This window comes from Nicotiana sylvestris, chromosome 3, assembly GCF_000393655.2.
Source record: "Nicotiana sylvestris chromosome 3, ASM39365v2, whole genome shotgun sequence".
NCBI lineage: Eukaryota > Viridiplantae > Streptophyta > Magnoliopsida > Solanales > Solanaceae > Nicotiana > Nicotiana sylvestris.
The window spans coordinates 33,246,447-33,269,065 of NC_091059.1; the positions used below are offsets into that span (position 1 = coordinate 33,246,447).

The 22,619-nt window shown below is 39.5% G+C and overlaps 1 protein-coding gene across 1 annotated transcript; it reads left to right on the forward strand.

Moving 5' to 3' along the window:
- Positions 1-7,159: 7,159 nt before the first annotated feature.
- LOC138887207 (uncharacterized) lies at positions 7,160-11,582 on the forward strand. Its single transcript, XM_070168930.1, has 9 exons — positions 7,160-7,402; positions 7,488-7,661; positions 7,835-8,311; positions 8,474-8,665; positions 9,666-9,914; positions 10,038-10,107; positions 10,353-10,697; positions 10,791-10,900; positions 11,160-11,582. Exons 1-9 carry the CDS (start codon positions 7,160-7,162, stop codon positions 11,580-11,582), a joined length of 2,283 nt encoding a protein of 760 aa, XP_070025031.1.
- The last annotated feature ends 11,037 nt before the right edge of the window (positions 11,583-22,619 follow it).

Below are 22,619 nucleotides of genomic sequence, written 5' to 3' on the forward strand. Positions count from 1 at the left end.
ATAACTGATTTAATGAGCCATTCGCAGTTTCACAGTCTGAATTTGTTCATACTTACTGTTACGCAACGCCTTCCTGATGATCTTTGGAAGGGCAACGTAAGGCTAAGCAACCGATGTCAGTGCGGTTGCTGTCCGCCAATGAGGTCCTCGCCGCACGCTAGACTAGATTGTCAGTGCCGTGCGGGAAAACCAATGTCGTGGGCAATTGCGGAAGCTTGAGAGAGAATTGGGTTTTGAATGCTGATGATGATTTTATTGATGACTGAAAATGATGATTACAATGATGTGGTGTCGAGGGGGAGAGACACCAGAAAATGCTGATTGAAATGTTTGATTGTTTGGTCCCCCTTAATAATGCTTAAAAAAAATAAACCAACATGACAAGACTAGTCCTAATAAAGCTGTAGAAGCACACTGAAATGAAAATGATGAAAACTAGTCTATGATTACAATGAAAAGGACTTAGATTATTACAAGGAAAAACTAAGTCCGATGGCAGCATCTTTGTCTTGCGGGTCTGCGCGCGCGTTGCTGTGGGCGCGCGCGACACTTGATGTGCTGGCCTGAGGCTGGGCACTGGTGCTTGGCATCAGGGTCTGTGCGCGAGGCGCTGCTGGAATGGGCCTGCAGCTGGGCGCTGGCGAGGCATCAGGATCTGCGCGCGCGGCATTGTCAGGGCGCGCGGCGCTGTTGTCATTGGCCAGCCCTTGGGCGCTGGCGAGAGGCATCGGTGGGGCGACAGAGGCACATGCGCGCTTGTCACTTGGCGCAGCCAAGACCACGGGGCCGACCATGGCGCTAGGCATTGTGAGGCTTGCTAGGCCGCCATGGGGCGCGGCCAAGGGGTCATGGGGCATGTCTGGAAAGCAGCCCATGACATTCTCCCCCACCTGAGTTGGCGCCGTCCTCGGAGCCTTATGATGATGATGATGATGATGATGTTTCTGATGGTTGTTGGATGGGAGGTCTGCGCCCCTCTGTTGTTTGAGCTTGCTGTTGTAGCGAAGCAATGATTTCATGCGGCTGACATGGAAGACTGGATGGATCTTCCACCAGGATGGAGTTTTTACCTGGTATGTGGACTCCCCAATGCGTTTTTCAATGGACAGGGGCCCGATGTATTTTTGTTGCAGGCGAGGGTCATGGGTCCTTTCTGCAAACAAGTACTGCTTTGGGATGCGTAGCATTACTTTGTCCCCTGGTTGATGTTGGGAAAAGCAACGCTTTTGTTCGGTGAACCTTTTTGCCCGCTCTTGGGCCCTGATGAGATAGCTCCGCACTATCTCCATGTTGCGCTCCCATTCGCTCGAGAAGTTGGCAGCTCGAGGAGATTTCGGCATGGTTGAGGCATTCACCGTTTGCGGGAGAAGCGGTTGCTGTCCGGTAACAATTTCAAAAGGGCTCTTGTTTGTATGATGGCTCTTTTGAGAATTGAAACACAGTTGAGCAGCATCCAGGAGCTTCACCCAATGCTTCTGTGATCCGGTTGCGAAGTTGCGGAGATATTCCTCCAGCATGTCATCGAACCGGTCTGTCTGGCCATCCGATGGTGGATGGATGGATGTGTTGTGACTCAATGTTGACCCAAAGCACCTGAAGAGGTGGGTCCAAAAGTTGCTAGTGAAGCGTGAGTCGCGCCTACTAACAATGTTCTTGGGCAGGCCCCAATGTTTGACAATGTGCGAGAAGAAGAGTCGAGCTGTATCTTCTGCTGAGATGTTTTGCGGGGCTGCTATGAAAGTTGCATAGTCTGAGAATTGATCTATGACAACCATGATGGATGCAAGATTGCCGACTTGGGGCAATCCCGTGATGAATCTGAGGGAAACACTTTCCCATGGTCTCTGAGGGACATGTAATGGCTGCGAGGGTCCCGGCTGTGATGAGTGATCCGACTTGTCCTTGTGGCATGGCTGACAAGTCTTCACACGATGATGAGCGTCACCAGTCTTTTGAGGCCGATGACATGATGGCTGATTGTTGCTGCGAAGGGTAGCCTGAACCTGAGGTTCATGTCTGTTGACTACCTTCTCCAACTGCATGGCCGAGATGTTTTCAGCGGCCATCTTTATGGGAAAGCATGGTATGGTGCAGGGCTTGGCCCCGTTTTCTCCCATCATCAGGAGCATGTTGGCAAATGGTACTGGAATGGTGTTGGTTTGCCTCATGAACTCCAAACCCACTATGATGTCGAAGTCATCTATGATTGCGATGCGCAGGTCGATGCTTCCTTTGTATGGGCCAAGTTTCACTGGGACATTTGTAGCTGTTCCACCCAATGTCTGAGGTGGTGAGTTGATAGCCTTGACGCGGCCTTTGCTCTTTTGTACAACAAGACCTAGGCGCTCTACTTGTGTTGATGACAAGTAGTTGTGGGTGGCACCCGTGTCTATCAAGGCGTGAAGGGGCTTGCCGTTCACTTTCAATTCGACGAACATTAGGGTCCTCGCTTGTTTAGGAGGTCCTTCGTCCATCTTTTCTTTCCCTTTCCTGGTGATCGGGACTGATGTTTTCTTAGGAGGACATGCACTGGTCCCCGCTAAGGCATGAGGGATAGAGCCAACAATTGCATTGAAGGCGCCTACCTGGTCGTCGTCTGATGAGTCTGATGTGTCTAACTCACCCTCGACCGTCTGATGAGCATTGACCTTGATGTTTGGGCATTCATTGTTCCAATGTGCCCCGCCGCAATGACGGCATTCTGAGGGAGGCTTTCTCCCCTGATTGTTGTTGATGGATGCAGCACTGTTGTTGTTGGAGGGAGGAGTCTTAGTTTTGGATGCACTCCGATCTCCCCCACTTTTGCTTGGGCCACCATTGCTGGGATGGTGCCCGTTGGATCCCCCTCGGACAGACGGCTGGGGCCTGTCATTCTGAGTTCCCAAATGATAGTCGCCAAGGCATTCTGCAGCTTGAATGGCCTTGGGCAGGGTGTCTACCCGTTGTCGCTGTAGTTCCATACGGGCATGAGGTTTCAAACCTTCTATGAATGCGAAGAGTTTGTCTTTGTCCCCCATGTCGCGTATGTTTAGCATGAGTGCGGAGAATTCGCGCACGTACTCCCTCACTGATCTGGTGTGGCGGAGGTCCCGTAGCTTTCTCCTTGCGTTGTATTCCACATTTTCGGGAAAGAACTGCAGGCGTATGGCTACCTTCAATTCGTCCCATGTCTGAAGAGTATCTTCACCGGCCTTGATGGCTTCGTGTTTGACCCGCCACCAAAGTTTGGCATCGCCCTGAAGATACATGGCAGCAGTCGCTACCTTTTTGGATTCCTCCAAATGGCCCACGGCATCGAAGTATTGTTCGATGTCGAAGATGAAGTTTTCCACTTCTTTAGCATCCCGGGATCCGTCGTATGGCTTTGGCTCCGGTATCTTAAGCTTTTGTGGAATGGGGGTGAGGTTTGCTGCACCCCTGATGTGATGGTCGCCTTCTCGAAGTAGGCTCTGTAAGGCAGCATTGACAACGTTGAGCTTGTCAGTCAAGTCGTTTATGGTTTGCTGCATGGCAGTTAGTCTGTCTGCCTCATGTTGCTGATGGGCCAAATCATCGGCACGCTCCTGTTGGAGGTCCTCAAATTTGCCATGGATGTTGGCAGTTTCAATGGCTGCCGTTTGTCGGTCCTCGTCGGAGTCACGACTGATGTTTGCAATGTCATTTTCCGCCTGCCGCATTCGGCGGTCCAGGTCGTCCAACCTTTGCACTAGGTTGTTGCTTTGATCAGGCACCGTTTCTACGATGGGTCGTAATCGGTCAACCGTCTCTTCTAGGGATGCTAGACGCTCCCCATGATTCACCATGGTCAGAAATGGTGATGATGGCAAATGTTCCCTCGTCCGATGTCGAGCCTAGGCTCTGATACCAACTGTTACGCAACGCCTTCCTGATGATCTTTGGAAGGGCAACGTAAGGCTAAGCAACCGATGTCAGTGCGGTTGCTGTCCGCCAATGAGGTCCTCGCCGCACGCTAGACTAGATTGTCAGTGCCGTGCGGGAAAACCAATGTCGTGGGCAATTGCGGAAGCTTGAGAGAGAATTGGGTTTTGAATGCTGATGATGATTTTATTGATGACTGAAAATGATGATTACAATGATGTGGTGTCGAGGGGGAGAGACACCAGAAAATGCTGATTGAAATGTTTGATTGTTTGGTCCCCCTTAATAATGCTTAAAAAAAATAAACCAACATGACAAGACTAGTCCTAATAAAGCTGTAGAAGCACACTGAAATGAAAATGATGAAAACTAGTCTATGATTACAATGAAAAGGACTTAGATTATTACAAGGAAAAACTAAGTCCGATGGCAGCATCTTTGTCTTGCGGGTCTGCGCGCGCGTTGCTGTGGGCGCGCGCGACACTTGATGTGCTGGCCTGAGGCTGGGCACTGGTGCTTGGCATCAGGGTCTGTGCGCGAGGCGCTGCTGGAATGGGCCTGCAGCTGGGCGCTGGCGAGGCATCAGGATCTGCGCGCGCGGCATTGTCAGGGCGCGCGGCGCTGTTGTCATTGGCCAGCCCTTGGGCGCTGGCGAGAGGCATCGGTGGGGCGACAGAGGCACATGCGCGCTTGTCACTTGGCGCAGCCAAGACCACGGGGCCGACCATGGCGCTAGGCATTGTGAGGCTTGCTAGGCCGCCATGGGGCGCGGCCAAGGGGTCATGGGGCATGTCTGGAAAGCAGCCCATGACATGACTTTTGTCAAGATCAAGATGATTGGGTATTGTTTAAACCTACAATGAGTAATCAAAGTTTTATTGTCTCAAGCTATTCAAGTCTCTTCGAGAAATGACGCAACAAAGCAAATTTCTTGCTTAAGTTTGATAAAAGCAACGTTACTGTGATGTTGCTTTATAGAAGACCATCTTTGATCGATCTAACAATAATTATCTTCCCAAATGTGACCATCCCAAGTAGACGGATCTGCCTTTGTGATCTTACAATAGGAAGAAAAGGAGTTTTTGAAGTTGAAGTTGAAGGTGAATGAGAAATTGGTTGAATAAATTTTTTATTGGAGGAGTATGGCAAAATAAGAAGAATAAAAGATTTAATTAATTAAGGAGAATATTCAAGGCTGCTGTATACATTTAAACATGATTTAAAGATAAGGCTTTGTTTTCAATCTTAACTAATTAGTTACCAAATAGAATAAATACACCTTCTAAAACAGTACACAACCCTTCAAAATATTTTCTGTTTTTCTTAATATTTTTAAATAAATAATACACACACAAAAGAATTTGATCCTTTTAAGTTTCTGTCCTTCATTTTTCTCGAAACTAAGACTGACTATAATATAAGAGAAGGAAAAAATAATGAATTTCTAGCACACCAGTATCCGTAGAAAGCAATAGGAATGCAAGAGTATATCCAACGATTAGTGGCGTTGGTCAAAAAGCCATTGCACTTTCTATACTCATACTCGCATGGAGCATGCATCCCCTGTATATTCACTTAGCATTTGACTTCTACCTATGCAAACTCTTCCAAAGGACTTTTACACTTTATACGTACCAGTAACAAGTCATCGTGCCTACAATGACAAAATAAAAGATTATATTTACGTTTAGTCATCTTGATAGATTGTTCAAATTGTGAATGCCTTGACACCTACAAAAATTAAAATTCAGTCAATGACCAATCAAATATTATCTAGGCGTCGCTCATATATTATAAGCTTGTCAAAATGGAAACAAAGAGATATGATATAAACACGTATTAGTAATAAATTTAAAAATTTACTGCTAGTATAATAATTTGGTATTAATGTCAATAACTTAATTTATAAGTAACATAGAGGAGTTAGACTATGAGAAAATTGATGCGTAAATGCCAGTGCGTTAGTAAATTAAGAACCTGGAAAGCAAAATTTGACTTGTGCATGTTCAAGATTTTAGGTGCTGGGTTTGCCAACTATCAAGCATTTTATACGTGGTATTAGTTCTTATTAACAGTGTGTGAATGAAAGTAATCGGTGGCAAGTGGCAACTCCAGATGTGGAAAAGCGTGATGTCAACCGATACGATCCTTAGCTTCCTTTTGCACTTGTTAGCATAACAAGCGCTTGTTTACCTTTTCCTTTTAGGTTTGTTTTTATCTATTAGGTTATTTAGAAGGGTAATATGGTCTTTTAACTTTTTGATTGAGAGCTTTATGCTTTTAATATAATATAGATAGATATAGTTAGATACGTGCATACATATACAGGATGATATGTAATTATTAAATACAAAATTTGTCGATATATATGAGATATCACATATATTAGCATACGAGATAGACTGAAAAAAGGATACATGTATCAATTGAGATACATACAAATGCTATTACTTAGTTTTTGGACTTCTAATATTACTTTGGGCCCAGAAGCTCACTCTTGTATTTATCTCTTTACATTAGTTAGCTAGGCGGGTCAATATAAAGTGGGCTCAGATAGGTGATCGGTATATTGTATTGAGACAACACTTTTATTTTTTACACATCAATAAATACAGAAAATCCTTTTTTTCTCTCTCCACGACCCGTATCAACCCTAGGTAGATTTTCACTGATTGACGCTCAATCCAAACTTTATCATGGTATCAGAGCCAAGATCTGGATAGATCGGGTGATTACCTCACGTCCAATGCTACACTTGAATGGTTTTGCCGAAGTTTTGTTGTTCCGCTGTTGTCCGCTATTTGACTATTTCTGACGAGTTTCTCCAGTTGCGATGTCGAAATTAGTGTGATTCCTGGTGGTGTCCGATCAAGTTTTCTGATTAATCGAACTTTTTCTTGTTTTCCCGTGGATCTTTGTCAAGTTAGGGTTTTGATAATTTCTGCAGCTGCACATTCAGCTAGAGTTTAATTGTGTCTTCTGTCATTCGTTTTTATAGATAACAAAGCCGTTGTTCCTTCCGGTCGCGAAGGAAATTGGTAACCCTAGACTTCTCTCTTCTGTTTTTTGTGTAACTTGCATGTGTAGTATTTTTCTGTTGATTGTGTAAAAATGTTGGATGATAATACTTCTCCATTTGTATTGTCTACTTTTCGACCTGCAACCTCTTGTTATGTTTTTCATGAAGACGATTATACTCATCCTTGCCATCCCTTTTATGTGCATCTATCTGATTTGTTGGGTTCTTCGTTGGTTTCTGTACGTTTTGATGGTACTGGATATGGGCCATTATCTTGTGGCTTTATCTGTTAGAAATAAGTTGGATTTCATCAATGGATCCTCAGTCAAACCTCCTAATAGTTCTCCCTTGACAAGACAATGGCAGAGTTGTAATTATTTAGTCGTCTCATGGTTAACTAACTTCCTGTCCAAAGATATTTCTCGTAGTGTTGAGTATTCTGAACTTGTCAAAGATATTTGGAGTGGGTTGGAGAAAATATATGATCAGGAAGATGCTGCTAGTGTTTGAGCTTAAGAAAGAACTGGCTCACATCTCACAAGGTTCACTCGATATTGCCTCTTATTTTAATAAGATCAAACAATTGTAGGATGCGATTGATGCCTTGTCAATCAATAGAGTCAGATCTTGTAGTAATTGTGGTTTTAAATCTAATTACCAGAATGATGATGATGTCCAGAAAGTGTATCAATTTTTGACGGGGGTAAATGATGCATATGTGCATATTAGAAGTAATATATTCATGATTAAGCCATTTCCTTCTGTAAGCACTGTCTACAACATATTATTGTTAAATGAGAAGCAAAGGCAGTTCTTTACCTCTCCTAAGTTTTTCAGTTCATTTGCCTCCTTAATACCGATGTGTCCAAACAAGAGTTTCCTTCCAAAGTTAATTTTAATGTTCATAAATCCCCTACATGCAAATACTGTATGAAGCCAAGTCACACCATTGATAAATGCTACAGATTGCATGAGTATCCTTCTAATTTCAAATTCACTAAAAGGTCTGGCAGTAGAAAGATTGTTGCTCATGTTGAAGTAAATTCTCCTGGTCCTCCTGCTACTGTGGCTCCTACTATGAGTCTTGAGTTTGTCAAGCCTTCTGAGTCTGGTCCTATTTCAATGGTTCCTGGTTTGTCTCAAGATCAATTCTCCCAGCTGATGATATACTGCAACAGTCCCATGTCCCTGCTGACTCCTCCTCTACTCCTAGTTATGGCTTTTGCTATCTTTGCTGGTAAGCTATTATCAGAAAGTATTTTGATCAAGTCATGTATGCTTTCACAAGTAGATAGTTTTATTTTAATTATAGACTCTGGAGCCTCTGACCATATGACCTCACATAAAGACTTACTTTTTAACCTACAAACTCTATCTGTGCCTTGTCTTGTTTCCCTTCCAAATGGATATAAGGTAAATGTTCACTTAGTAGGATATCTGACTTTATTTCCACTTTTCACAATTCATCATGTACTTTATCTTCCCTCTTTCCAATATAATCTCATCTCTATTTGTAAGTTATTAGACCAGTACAATAGGATTGTTCTATTAACCAGAACTCTTTGTGCTATATAGGCCCCTTCTCTGAAGATGTCTCTGGCTCTTGGTAAAGTGGATCACAATCTCTACAAGCTACTCCTACCTCATGTTGCTTCCGCCAGCACCATATTCTGCACTCCTTGTGCTGTTAATTTTCCTGATGTTTTTCATGTTTGTGCTATTCTTGAAATACATACAAATGTAAATACTGATGTAAATGTTAATGTTGTTAGTTATAATAAGTAACATGTAAATACTGATGCAAATTTGAATAATATCAATAAAATGTGTGATTTCGCATTATAGAATTGGACATATCCTTTTTTCTAGAATGAAATACATTTCCATTCTTGACTCACATTTGTCTTCTAAGCAATTTTTTTCTTGCGCAATATGTCCACTAGCCAGACAAACTAGATTGCCCTTTTGTGATAGCAGTATAGAAAACATAAAACCTTTTCAATTGATACACATTGACACTTGGGGGCCACACCACTCACCTACATATAATGGCTCCAAATATTTTTTAACCATTATTGATAATTTTCTATGAGCCACTTGGACTCACTTAATAGTAGCCAAGAGTAATGCCTTTGACCTTTTTAAAGCCTTCATTGCCATAGTTGAAACTCATTTTCAATTAAAAGTTCAAAATATAAGGGGTGACAATGCCTTAAGGTTGGGATCTACTACTGTTGGGTCCAAATTCTTTTCTAAAAAAGGAATATTGCATCAGACACCATGTCCTCATACTCCATAACATAATGGAGTTGTGAAAAAGAAACATAGACATCTCCTAGAGATTGCGGGAGCCCTTCTCTTTCAATCTGGTCTCCCTCTTAGGTTTTGGGGGGATTGCATTCTAACTGCAACCTACTTGATAAATAGATTTTCCTCTAGTCTATTAAAAGACAAAATCCCTTATTAGATCTTATATAACAAACTCCCAATATATTCCAATCTTAGAGCTTTTGGATGTTTGTGTTACTCTATTGTTCCAAAACCTCATAGAGATAAGTTGCAACCTAGAGTTGTTCCCTTTGCATTTCTTAAATATCCTTTTGGAAAGAAGGCCTATAAGCTGTATGACCTGTAGGCTAAAACCTGTTTTGTTTTAATAGATGTCACATTTCATGAACATATATTTCCTTTTATTCAATGAGGTTTTATCTCTTCTACCATGTCTAATTTACTATTTTCTGCTTGTTTTGACCACACTGCTAAGCAGAGTTCCTCTCAAATTTCTGATTACTTTTCACCTGACCCTTCCAATTCTCCTTTGTCTTTATTGCCTGCTTCTCCAGATGTACATTCTGACTCTCACAACTCATTTCTATCTGATTGTCCTGATTCTGGGGTGCCTGTGATTGCTTCCCCCTCATCTTCTGGATCCTCTTCTCCTACTACTAATTCTGAATATCCTTCATTGAGGAGATGCTCAAGGCCCCATAATCCTCCTTCTTACCTACAAAATTATGTTTGTGACTTACCATCAAATTTCTTCAGGTCTGCTAATTTTACTTTTGTGTCTACTTCTAGTTAACATCATGTATTTGAGCCAAATACTTATTCTCGGACAACAACTATCCTTGAGTGGCAGGATGCTATGAGAAGAGAGTTTGAGCCTTTGGGGGCTAATGGGACTTACGATATAGTTGAGTTACCCAAAGGCAAAAATCTAATTGGTTACAAATGGGTATATAAAATTAAATATAAAGCTATGAGAGCATAGAAAGATGTAAGGCTAGACTTCTGGTGAGGGTTGACACACAAGTTGAAGGCATAGACTTTCATGAAATACTTTTACCTGTTGTTAAAATGTCTAATGTCAAGACTTTAATTGATGTAGCTGTAAAAAGGAAATGACCATTGTTTCATCTAGATATTAATAATGCTTTATTGCATGGGGACCTAGATGAGAAAGTTTTCATGAAAATACCACCTGGTCTTTCTGTTTCTTCTAGTAAACCATCAGTCTCATGCCTTTCTCCTTCTATTTCTCTGGTTTACAAACTCAAGAAATCTTTACATGGTTTGAGTCAAGCTTCAAGGAAGTGGTATGTCAAGTTGTCTCAATCACTGTATTCTAGGGGGTATGTGCATTCCTTAAATAACTACTCCCTTTTCCCTAGAGGTTCTGGTAATGAATTGGTGATTCTAGTGGTTTATGTTGATGACATTATCATTACTGGGACTGATTTGTATGAAATCTCTGTTGTGACAACTTTCTTCCATGATCAGTTCAAAATAAAGGATTTAGGTCAACTTAACTATTTTTTAGGCATTAAAATTTTATATTCTGATGGTGGCGTGCTGCTTCATTAGAAAAAGTTTGTGCACAATTTGCTCACAGAGTTCCAGTCTTCTGACTGCTCATCAGTTGTGTCTCCTCTTGAAATGTATGATAAGTTGAAAGCAGACCATGGTGATCCCCTTCCTAATCCTGAGACTTACAGGTGTTTGGTGGGTAAACTTAATTTCTTAACCCATACCAGGCCTGACATTTGTTTGACTGCGCAACATTTAAGTCCGTTTATGCAGAAACCTTGCCCTCTTCACATGTAGGTTGCTTTGCGTTTACTCAAGTATCTCAAGGGTACCTCTAACTTTGGAGTTTTCTATAATGCCTTATCTTACCTCTCTCTTAGTGTCTATTGTAATAGTGATTGGGGGTCTTGCCCGGATAGTACGAAGTCTATCAGTGATTTTTGTATCCTTCTAGGGGAGTATAGTGGGTTCGAAGTCAAAGAAACGACCTGTGGTGTCTTTGTCTTCTGCCGAGGTTGAATATAGGTCTATGAGTAAGACTACTGCTGAGATTACTTGGGTTTGCAGGCTTCTATCTGATTTTGGCATTACCAGTTGCTCTCCTGTTAGGTTGTTTTTTGACAATCAGACAGCCATACATATTGCTAAGAACCCTGTCTTTCATGAGCGCATCAAACATATTGGCTTGGAGTGCCATTTTATTCGCACCAAGTTGAATGAAGGACTGCTACACACTTCCAGTATGATTCAACTTGCTGACATGTTCACTAAGCCCTTAGGTGGAGCTGTTCATCATCTGCATCTTCGCAATTTGGGGATTATCTCACCCTCCAACTTGCCGAGGGGTGTTGAGATACGTACAAATGCTATTACTTAGTTTTTGAACTTCTTATTTTACTTTGGGCCTAGAAGCCCACTCTTGTATTTATCTCTTTATATTAGTTAGCTAGGCGAGTCAAAGTGGGTTGAGCCCATTTCAGATAGGTGGTTAGTGTATTGTATTGAGACAACACTTTTCATTTTTTATAAATCAATGAAATACAAAAAAAATCCTTTTTTTCTCTCTCAACGACCCATGTTAACCCTAGGTATATATTTACCGATTGACACTCAATCCAAACTTTCTCAGTATCATATCAAATTATCAATTGAATCTACGGGATTATACATTAACTTTTTTTAGAATACAGTTATCTTTTCTTTAACTATATTTTATTTGTAAACATATTTGAAAGATGATATTTTGAGCTAAAAAATGGGAAAGGAAAGATTGTAGTTTTTATGCCTGTTTTCCTTTATTTGATTTAGGATACTACTATGGTGTTGTTAATATTAGTTGCCGTAATAGATTCCTAAACAGTCGATAACGACGTTAAGTTGCTGCCATTTTGTTAATTATGAACTATTGCTATGATTATGTTAAATTTTCTAAATAGTTCCTACTTATATTGGTTCCTCTTTTTTGGAGTAATATATAGACATACCATCCCTAATTAACTGATTCGATTAATTTGAATCAGTGTCATGTAAGATTTTATAAAAAAGGAGTGCGCTCCCTATCAAGGATTTTTTTTATTCCCAAATTCAGAGTGCTATATTTTTTTGGATACACCATGAAATTCTAAATATCTCCTGCTTATATTGATTTCTTGGCTAAAATTCTATATACTCCTTTCATTCACTTTTATTTGTTCACCATGCTAAAAATACATTTTTACTTTTAGTTGTTCACTATACAAAATCAAGAGAAAAACAATCTTATTTTCCTATTTTAGCCTTATCATTAACTACTTATTCCCCTAGTTATTTCCCAAGACTTTTAAAAAATCTATTATTATTATGGATAAAATTATAAAATATATACTTCATTGTTTTAAAAGGAGTGCAAAGTTAAAGATGGACAACTAAAAGTGAATGGAAGGAGTATGTCAGACTAGTTAATGTTATATTTCTTTTCTAAACTAACAATTAAGCAACGTTTTAAAGTAAAAAACAAAGATCAAGATGTACTTATGATAGTTCTTGCTTTTTATTCAAACTTATTAATTTTGACCATGTATTAATATAGAATCTTTAAATTTTTTGAAATAAAATTTGCATATTTAAAAACTGCGTAAAAAGTACTATAAATTATAATAATTAATAATTCAAATATTTAAAATACATATGAAAGAATTATAGTCAGAGAACAACTCGTTTAACTCTCGAAATTCATATGGAGGGAGTACTAAATTTTTAAGCTCTAAAGAAAAATAATTTCATAAAAAAATGAAGTTGCAAAATAAAAAATAAAACAGCTAAAAGAAAAAAATATAGATGCATTTTTTAATGACTGTAAAATATTATTGCATAATTTTTTATTGTCAGAAAAACATTTCGTCGTAATTAATAGTACTAATTTAGAGTATTTTTTTCTTTAAAAAAATGCTAGAAATTGTTATCTTGGCAGTTGATTTTGAGGTGAAGAGCATTTATGTCCCATTCAACTTGTTAAGGGTATTATTTTCAAATCCACAAGTTAAAGGAGTGTACAGGGCAAAATTGGTCCGTAATAAATGGTCGAATGATAGAATGCCATATGGAACCGAAGACACGTAAAAGGCGAGTCAAATAACTACCAGTACCGTGAACAACAATTGCAGTTGGTATCGAATAAACCCCGAAGGGAGCCTGGTCAATGGGAGCGGTTTGAATGTTTGCCATCGGATAACACTCAATGAAGAATATTCTTTATCATAAATGGGCAGTCGTTCCAGAGAATAATTGCATTCATGGCAATGCCGTTACATATTCATCAATGGCTCTTTTATTGTCATTTAAGTGGGGCTTGATCCTAGGATCTTGTTTCCCTAGGTATAGTTCTAAATAGCAAGTTTAGTAGCCATTGTCAAAGACGAAATTCTTGGCAAAACCTATGATGTATTCTACTTTCACTCTCAATCAAAACAATTTTATTTGCTTTTTTATTTTGTTCTCATTTCTGTCCTCGGAGACGCTGTTCTCGGAGCCAGGCTTGTCTCTTCTTCAATCTTAATCGCTAAGTCTTACTTTATAATCTTGTTTATTTACCATTTTTGGATCAAATTAGTTTGCTTATCTCTAAACCACGTAACAAATTCAACTGTACCGTTTTAAAGGTAAACAGTCTGGTACCCACCGTGGGGCTTAGACAATTGCGTAATTACTTTAATCTTTGCATTTGTTACTAACTTATTTGATTTTTTCCTTAGAAAGAAATCGGAAATGGCAGATAATGATGTCAACATCGCACAAAACATTGAGGGACACGAGAATTTACCCCCAACATGAAGATTCAATCAGTGACACCCATAACAGAGGGGACGAGGAAACTTCAGCTCGTGAAGGGCAATACCTCTGGTATGTAGGGGAGTCAATTCCCGATGATGCGAAAGAGGAACACATTATGGAAACAATAAGAATCCTAAGAGAGGAACAAAAAGCCATAATGGGACACCTCTCAAGGCATGATCAAGTATTGACGGAGTGGAAGCAAGCGTTGTCAGGTGCTTCCAACAATGCAAACAGAAGGGGTCCAACTCTTCCTAGTATTCCTACAAATCAAACGGCTCGAAGTGTTGATAACAACACCTCAAAGGGAAGGGTTGGTTTCGATGGTGTTGGGGGGACCGGTAGCGAGTCTGGTAATGATAACGATAATGATCCCTTAAAAATCGAGCTCATGAGATTTATGAGGGAAATGAACGAATGGATGGATTAAAATGCGAAAGAATTTCACGCCTGAATGGATCAGATTTCGGACGCACCACCAGTTTTGAAGTGCGCAGATTCGAAAAAATAGACTCAGTTGTCGTTTAAACTGAGCACATCACCGGAGCTAATTTCGAAGAGGTTCAGGATGTCGGACATACCAAAATACGATGGGACTTTGAACCCGCATGAGCAGATCACAAATTATACCACGACTGTGAAAGGGAATGATTTGGCTCAACGTGAAATTGAATCGGTTCTGCTGAAGAAGTTTGGAGAAACCCTCACAAAGAGGGCCCTGACATGGTATTCACTCTTACTCAAGCATTCAATTGACTCATTTGAAATGCTTGCAGACTCATTCATTAGGGCCCATGCCGGGGCCAGAAAGGTCCAAGCCAGGAAGGTGGACATATTCAGGATCGTACAAGGTGAGTCTGAATTGTTGCGGGAATTCGTGATCAGATTCCAGAAAGAGAGGATAGCTGCTACCGGCTGTACCAGACAAGTGGAAGTGGAGGCGTTCACAAAGGGTTTGAATTCGAAGAGCTCGAACGCTTGCCGAAAGCTGAAGGAAAGCCTGCTCGAATTCCAAGTGACTACATGGGGCAGATGTTCGTAATCGTTATGAGTCAAAAATAAGAATAGAAGATGATCAACTCGGGTTCTACGGGACCGATACAAGAACCATGATAATTTCAAAAGCAATTTCGATACGAATCGACGATCTTCTAAAGTTCGTTTCCTGCCATACGAGAGAACCAAAGGACACAACAACAAAAGGTTCTGGTCCTCAGATAGGTTTGCTCCCGACAGAAAAACTGACTGCGGCCAAAAATAATAGATCGTGTTGGCCCAAGAACAAGTGAAGTTTTGAATAATGACAAATGAACTCAGTCATGGACCAGGTCCATCTTGTGAAGCACTGTCATGATCAACCTACACATGTGAGATGCACGTGAAGGAGATAAGTCCTACTGATCAAGCAACAATATCTCCTAATATGATCAAAAAGGTTGCATATTGGATAAAGGGAGAAAGTTTCCTTATATGAAGAGAACACAATCCGGATAAAGAGAGTGTTAGAGTTTGATATCTTCAAGGACTCAACTACGATAGAAGATCAGAAATTAAGTCCCAATCAAACTCTGATTTCTAACCTATTAAATGACAGTTATTATTTTCTTTTACAGGTATTGCACAAACACAGAAGTTAAACTAAATTGAAAGCAAAAGAGCTAGGAGATTTTGCAAGCAATTTATGTGAGATTTGAGTGTGCACTCCTGAAGCTACTTGAACGAGATAGAAGAACCAGTTCCATTGTGTTTTTTCTTATTCTAGTTCAATTGTAGTAGGTGGTTTAAAGTTGTACCTTTTAGCTTTCATAGAAGCAATTGTATTAGGTACTTTGAGTGTTCAAGTTATAAGCTAACTTGAAATTATCGCAACACTTGAGGTTGTGTGCTACAATGGATTAGAGTTAATCCTTAGGTTTACAAAGAGTTTTTGTAAATGCGGTTTTGGCTCAGTGATTTTAGTGGAAGTTTGGGAAAATCCTACTGAGTAGTAGGTCGTGGTTTTTTCACCTTTTGAGCCAGGTGTTTTTCACGTAAAATTCTCTGTGTTCTTTATTTTATGTACTTTTTATTCCGCAAACAGTAGTCGTTAGAACACCTAGAAGAACCAGGTTCTTCTAGAGAAAAAATTGGGTACCACACAAATCATCCCATCTTGTGTGGTATTGACGTTTAGAACATCAATTGGTATCCGAGCGGTTATCCTTGAAGAGGCTAACACCTTAGGAAAAGATCAACATGAGTGCACCACTTGGGAATTGGGAAGGGCAATCCACTACTAGGCCTCCACTTTTCAATGGTCAGTACTATTCTTGGTGGAAGAACAGGATGAGGGATCACATCATAGGAGAAGACTATGAACTCTAGGACATAGTCACTGATGGTCCTCTAGCAACCACTAAGAAGAATGCTGAAGGAGTGGATGTGCCAAAGACAAGAGCTGACTGCACTGCACTGCTGAAGACCTGAAGAAGTGGGAGAAGAATGCCAAGGCCAAGAAATGGCTTGTGTGTGGACTAGGTCCAGATGAGTACAGTAGAATTCAAAGTTTTACCACTGCTAAGGAAACTGGGACACTTTGCAAGTGGCTCATGAAGGAACACCTCAAGTGAAGAGGTCCAGAGGAACACTGCTGTATTCTCAGTATGAGAATTTCACCATGAAGGAAGGAGAAACCATCCAAAAGATGTATACAAGGTTCACCACACTGACAAATGAACTTAAGTCTCTTGGAAGGATTATTCTTGAAGAAGACAAAGTTGAGAAGATTTTGATAAGGGTTCTTCCAGTCTCTCGGGAAAGAAAAATCACTGCTATTCAGGAATCAAAGAACATTGCTACCCTCAAGCTGGATGAACTAATTGGAAACCTTACTGCCTATGAACTAAGAAGGCAAACCATGAAAATAGATGTACCAAAGAAGGAAAGAAGTTTGGCTCTCAGAATTGCTGAAGGTTCAGATCTGGAGGATGATGAAATGGCTATGATCACAAGAGATTTCAAAAAGTACCCGATGAGAGGACTCATTATAAGCGTTGCTATGGTATTTGTTTGGCACGAGTGGAGTATGATGTTGAGCATGGTTATGCAATAATTAATAGCATGTTGGCACGTATTTGCACGTTAAGAAAGCAGTAAATACAGTAGTTTCATAATTTAAAGCAGTAATAAAAGAAATGAACAAAGGAGACAAGTCAGTTTTGCAGTTGAGAAGGAAATCGAATGCTTAAAGGAATTAAACAAGTAATTGCACATAAGGAGGTACAAATTAACAATAACATTCTGAAATGGTAAAAGCCTAAATATCCCCAGCAGAGTCGACATGCTATCATGCCCCCTTTTTCCCCTCTTATGCATCGGGAGATCGAGTTTATGATATTTTAGGACAACTCATTCCTTTTGGGAACTGGGTTTTGCATTTGAAGAGTCGCCACCTAATTATTTAAGGTGCATTAGGACACCTATAAGGGTTCACTTCTAAGTTCATTTGATAACCAGAGATAGGGTAAGGGCTTGAAATTATCCTAAGGGGAAGGTGTTAGGCACCCCTCAGGATCCACTAGTGTGGTTCCCGGCCAGACAGTTTCTTGTGAATTTGTGCAATTTAGCAAATAGACAAGTATAGGCTCAAATAATAGGGGATTTAAATTTAAATACATAAGAGTATGAAAGAACAATTAAAAGATGAATTTTGAAAAGGAATTACAGTTCTACATATACTTGAGGGTATATAAAAGAAGGGGGTCCTAGGTTTAAATATAACATGGATCACATCAATGCGATACCCGGTATGACACTCCTCGAAAGAGGGGATACACGTGGTATTAGAACACTGGTCATCATGTCCATATCTACCCTCCCCACCCCATTAAGGTATTAAAGCGTAGATTGGTCTCGACCACTATTGCATGCTATTACCCGTCCCATTCCTATGAGTCCCGGAGGAACTTAGGACTACTATTCTTAAAGGGGAGGAATATTAGGCTGACTTTTGGGTTTCAAAAGGTGAAAAAGCTAAGGAGACATACAAAAACACATAGGACTGCATATTAGGGGAAACATGTAAACAACCAAAAGGCTCATGTATGCCTCCTCAAACAAAGCACATAAATAGCATGACTTAAACATAGTTAAGGTCTGAATTTGAAATACTAAGGCAAGGAGAATTTTAATCATTGAGGCAGACCAGTTTATTACATAACTCAGATAAAAAGTTCGATTAGGCCTACTTGCTGGTTGTAACAATTACTACTTAACAAAGACGAATTCCATTTTTACTTGTTGTTATCACCTAAGGCTTGCCTAAGGGTTTGGGTGAGATCCTATGAACATGGTATCTACTACTGATCCAGAATGTGGCAAAGCAATAACAATTTTAAACGAACGATTTGGATCCTATAGGCATGTTTTCTAACCGTGTTAAAGTAAAGAGTAAGGTTGTTTAAAACCGATTCAGGGTCAAACTGATTTTAAATTGGTTTCAGATCCTATAGGTAGGATATCTAGTATTGTTCATTTTAATTCCTACAGACATGATATATAGCTTGATCGAAAAAATGAAACAGACAGGATTTACTTCCTATAGGCATGCTTTCTACAAAAAGGGGACTGATTTTTAACCTTATGGACATAATGTCAGATTTTAGCTGTTTAGATCCTAAGAACATGATGTCTAAGCGTGGCCATAACATGCAGAATTTTGAAACAAGTCCTATGGGCATGTTATCTAAATGCTGAATTAGATGTGCAGAATTTAACAAATCCTATAGACAGGTTCTCTAAATGCAGAGTTAAACATGCAGAAAACAAGTCCTATAGGCATGGCATCTAAGAGCAGTAATAAACATGCAGAAATTTAAACAAGTCCTATAGTCATGTCTTTTATAGCTAAACATGCATACATACCCATCCCTTTTCACTAGCCAACCCCAATGTTTATTACAACTTATTACAGACCAAATAATGGATTGCATCAGAAAAAGTGTAAAGAAGAAGTTACAACCAAAGGAAGTATGATTCTTGACTTTCTCTCTGAGTTATGGAATAAATCACCTCAAATGTCATTGTTTCAAAGCCTTTATCAAACTTGAGTGTGTCAAAGTCCCTAAGGGTCTCAAGGGGATCCCGGACAGTGCTCACACCCAAATTTGCATAACCAGATAGAGATGAGAGCAGTGTGGAAGGGCCAACCCTTATGTGTCCAAGTTCAGAGGGAGCTCATGGGTCCCAAGGCAAGACTCACATAAGAGGGGCAAAACCTAAGTCTAAGAGTATAGTGGAAGTGCAAAAGCAGAGATTTGTTTAAAACTAGGTTGAGAATTGCAACGGGGTAAGGGTAGTTTGGAAAACAGTAGTAGTATAACTAAAATTATACAGCATCAGTAATTGCTTAAAGGGGGCAGGGGTTTGGGAATACATTGCAGGTAGCATATGACCCTAGAAGGGGTCAAATCTGGACATGCACAATAATAAGTGATACTAGCATGCCCATAAACCAGCCAGAGGACACAACACATAGAGAGGATACGAAACATATGATCCAGGGAGGGTCAGGTTTGGGTCATACACAACAATGTCTAATGCTGACATGCCCTCAAACCAACCAAGGAATACAAACACATAGGGGATATGGGGCTTTGGAATTCATAAGTCATCATAGGTGACTGACAGACTTAAAACATTAGGAAAAAAACGTTAATTCAAAAGAGGAAGGGGCAGATCACAGCATGCTTAATAATGGAACTCGATTAAACGCAAGCAGGAAATAGGCAAGAGTGCAAGAAATAGTAAAGAAACATGTTGTTGATGCTGAAGATTAATTAGAACATACCAGTAAAGAAATGCAAAAAGAAAGTAAGCAAATTTCCCACAGCCTAGCCCTGGCTTTCAGCCGGCTAGGTAAGGCAGTAACAGAAGTAGTAACAGAGAAAAGAGAGAGAGTTTTGAGTGAAGTGTGTGTTCTGAACTCAAGTGCTCATTTTTTTTAAAGAAGAAGAGTGCAAGGTATTTATAGTTTTTTGAAAACTAGAAAAGGAAAAGTAATAAGATACAAACATGGAAACAATCATAGGTCAGAATCAATTACACAAGTGATTCCCTTTAATTAAGGAATCACTGTTTAACGGTAGTGACAGATTCAAAATAAGGAAAGAAAATCAATTTGTAAGCAGACTGATTGTTGCCATAAAAGGAGTAGTAAAACCATTAAGTAAGCAATCAAGTCTCAATACAGAGATATGTTTTTTGGGAAAGAAATCAGCAAGGTAAATATTACAGTAAAGAAAGAGAATCAATCAGCTTTGAATAGGCGAGTGAAATTAGGGTTCATAAAGGAAAAACTTTAGAAATTAATCATAAGATGAAGATCAATTAAGGAAGAAACTCCAGCATATACTTAGAGTGAACAAGACATCAGGCATGCGATGCCAAACCTATTGGCAAAAGAAACAACATATAATAGCAGCAGGAATAAACATATGGTTCAGTAGATAGTCAGGGCTCACACATATACCCAAAGCAAAGAAGAGAGTCAAAAGTGAGTAAAGCTCTCACAGTAACAAGTGAGGAAACCTCTTTAAAAAGTTAGGGTTTCAACAATAGTCGAGTTTAAAGGATAGTAAAACTCAGAATCAAATAATCTCATAAAGAAAAGAGCCAGAAACAAAGAACTTTAATCACATCACATGTATGCTCAAACAAACAGGTCCAGGCCAAGAAGACCTAGGGTTTTCAGCAATAATTTTAAAAGATGGTAAACAGACAAATCAAGCAAGAGTTTAAACAAACAAGCACACATCAAACAAACATCTTCAGGACTCGATTGAGACCCAAAAGAAATTATGGTTTTCAACATGCTAACTCAGATAGAAGAACAACACGAGCAAAACATAGCAGAATCACAAATATGTTAAAATCAGAGAAGAGATTTTGAAATAACTTAAAAGAAAAACCCTAATCGGAAAAGATGAAGAGTCGTTTTGAAAGCAAAGTTAAAGAAATCTTCGAGAAAATGTTTAAAAGTTCAAGGTAATCACAGATCTAAAGCAGATCGGAAAGAAAGTTAAAAGATCTTAAAGATTAGGGTTTCAAAAAACCCAAAAAGGTGAGAAAAGCCCTAAAAGTTATCGATCTAACCAAGAGAATCAAGGTTCTGACTCGAACGACCATGGTTGGCCGGAGAAAAGGTCAAGGATGACCGGAGAAGAGCCATGAACTGAAATTGAACAAGGAATGGACCAGGCTCCTTCAAGGTCTGGCCGTGAAACCATAAGAACAAACACATAGAAGCCATGGAAGGCTGGTACAGGTCTCAAATGACCATGGAAGGCGATGGATTAGGCAAATATCAGGGTGGGGTGAGAGGTCGACGGCTAAGGTTCATGAGAGTTTCAGAGAGAGTGTTGAGAGAAGGGGATTCAACGGCGGCGGTAGGTGAGAAATGAATTAGGTTTAGGGGTTGGTTTGGGTTAAAAATGGTAAGGGGTAATGCGAGCTGTTGATCTAAACGATCAATGGCTGGGATTAAAGTGGTTAGGTGGGAAACCCGGGTTGGGTAATCTAAACGGGTAAAGGATCGGTTTAATTTGAAATTGGGCCAGGATAAATTGGGTTCAAATTGGGGTTCAAATTAGGCTGAAATTGAAATGAAATCTGGCTAGATTTTAAATAATCATTTTCTCCATTTATTTTATAAAAAATAGCAAATTAAATTCTTATATTAAATTGAAAGTACTAGAATGTTTTATAATATATAATTATCAATTTAAAAATATTGGACTTAATGTTTATAAATGTAAACGCAATTAAATCTTAAAAGAGGCTAATATTGCAATTATATGCAATTTGACTTTAAAAATACTAAATAAATTGGTAAAAATATGCAAAAATTATCTTAGGTATATTTGGAATAAATATGAGAATACAATAAATGAATCATCAAAATGATAATTTTGGGAATTATTATTGGATTTTTTATGAATAAAATAGGGAAATAAATTGGTTTAAAAATCTTTAAAAATTAAGAAAAAATAATAAAGCATTTGGACATACTTATATATGCACACATATGATATTTTGAAAGTATTTTACATATTTAAAAGTTATATAGGGAAAAATTGGGTATCAACAAAGTTTTGACCAACTTTATGGCCTATTTTATTCCCGGGTTAATGCCCCAAGTTTCTAAAGAGGCAATACTGGTGTTGAAAACAACATCAGGAATTTGGACCTTGTTTACGAATGGAGCCTCCAATGTAAAAGGGTCTGGGCTTGGGGTGGTTCTAATAACGCCCTCGGGGAAAACCCTAAGGGCGAGTATGAGGCTTTGGTTGCAGGACTTAAATTGGCTCAGGGACTCGACTCTGAGGTCATAGAGATTAAATGTGATTCCCAAATAGTAGCAAACCAGGTGTACAGAATATTCGATACAAAGGAGGAACGCATGTTACAGTATGTGAATAAGGTTTAGGAATTGCTTACACGATTCATGGAATGGTCGATCATACACATTCCAAGAGAAGAGAACGTGGAAGCAGACATATTAGCTAATTTAGGGTCGTCTACGGAGATGAAAAGATCTGACTCTGATACTGTCGTTCAACTTATGCAT

Coding starts and splice junctions, on each gene's coding strand:
- LOC138887207 (XM_070168930.1), top strand. CDS start 7,160: ATGGGCCATTATCTTGTGGCTTTATCTGTTAGAAATAAGTTGGATTTC. Junction 8,666..9,665: donor CTGATGTAAATGTTAATGTT/GTTAGTTATAAT, acceptor ACTGCTAAGCAG/AGTTCCTCTCAAATTTCTGA. Junction 10,698..10,790: donor GTTCAAAATAAAGGATTTAG/GTCAACTTAACT, acceptor ATTTGCTCACAG/AGTTCCAGTCTTCTGACTGC.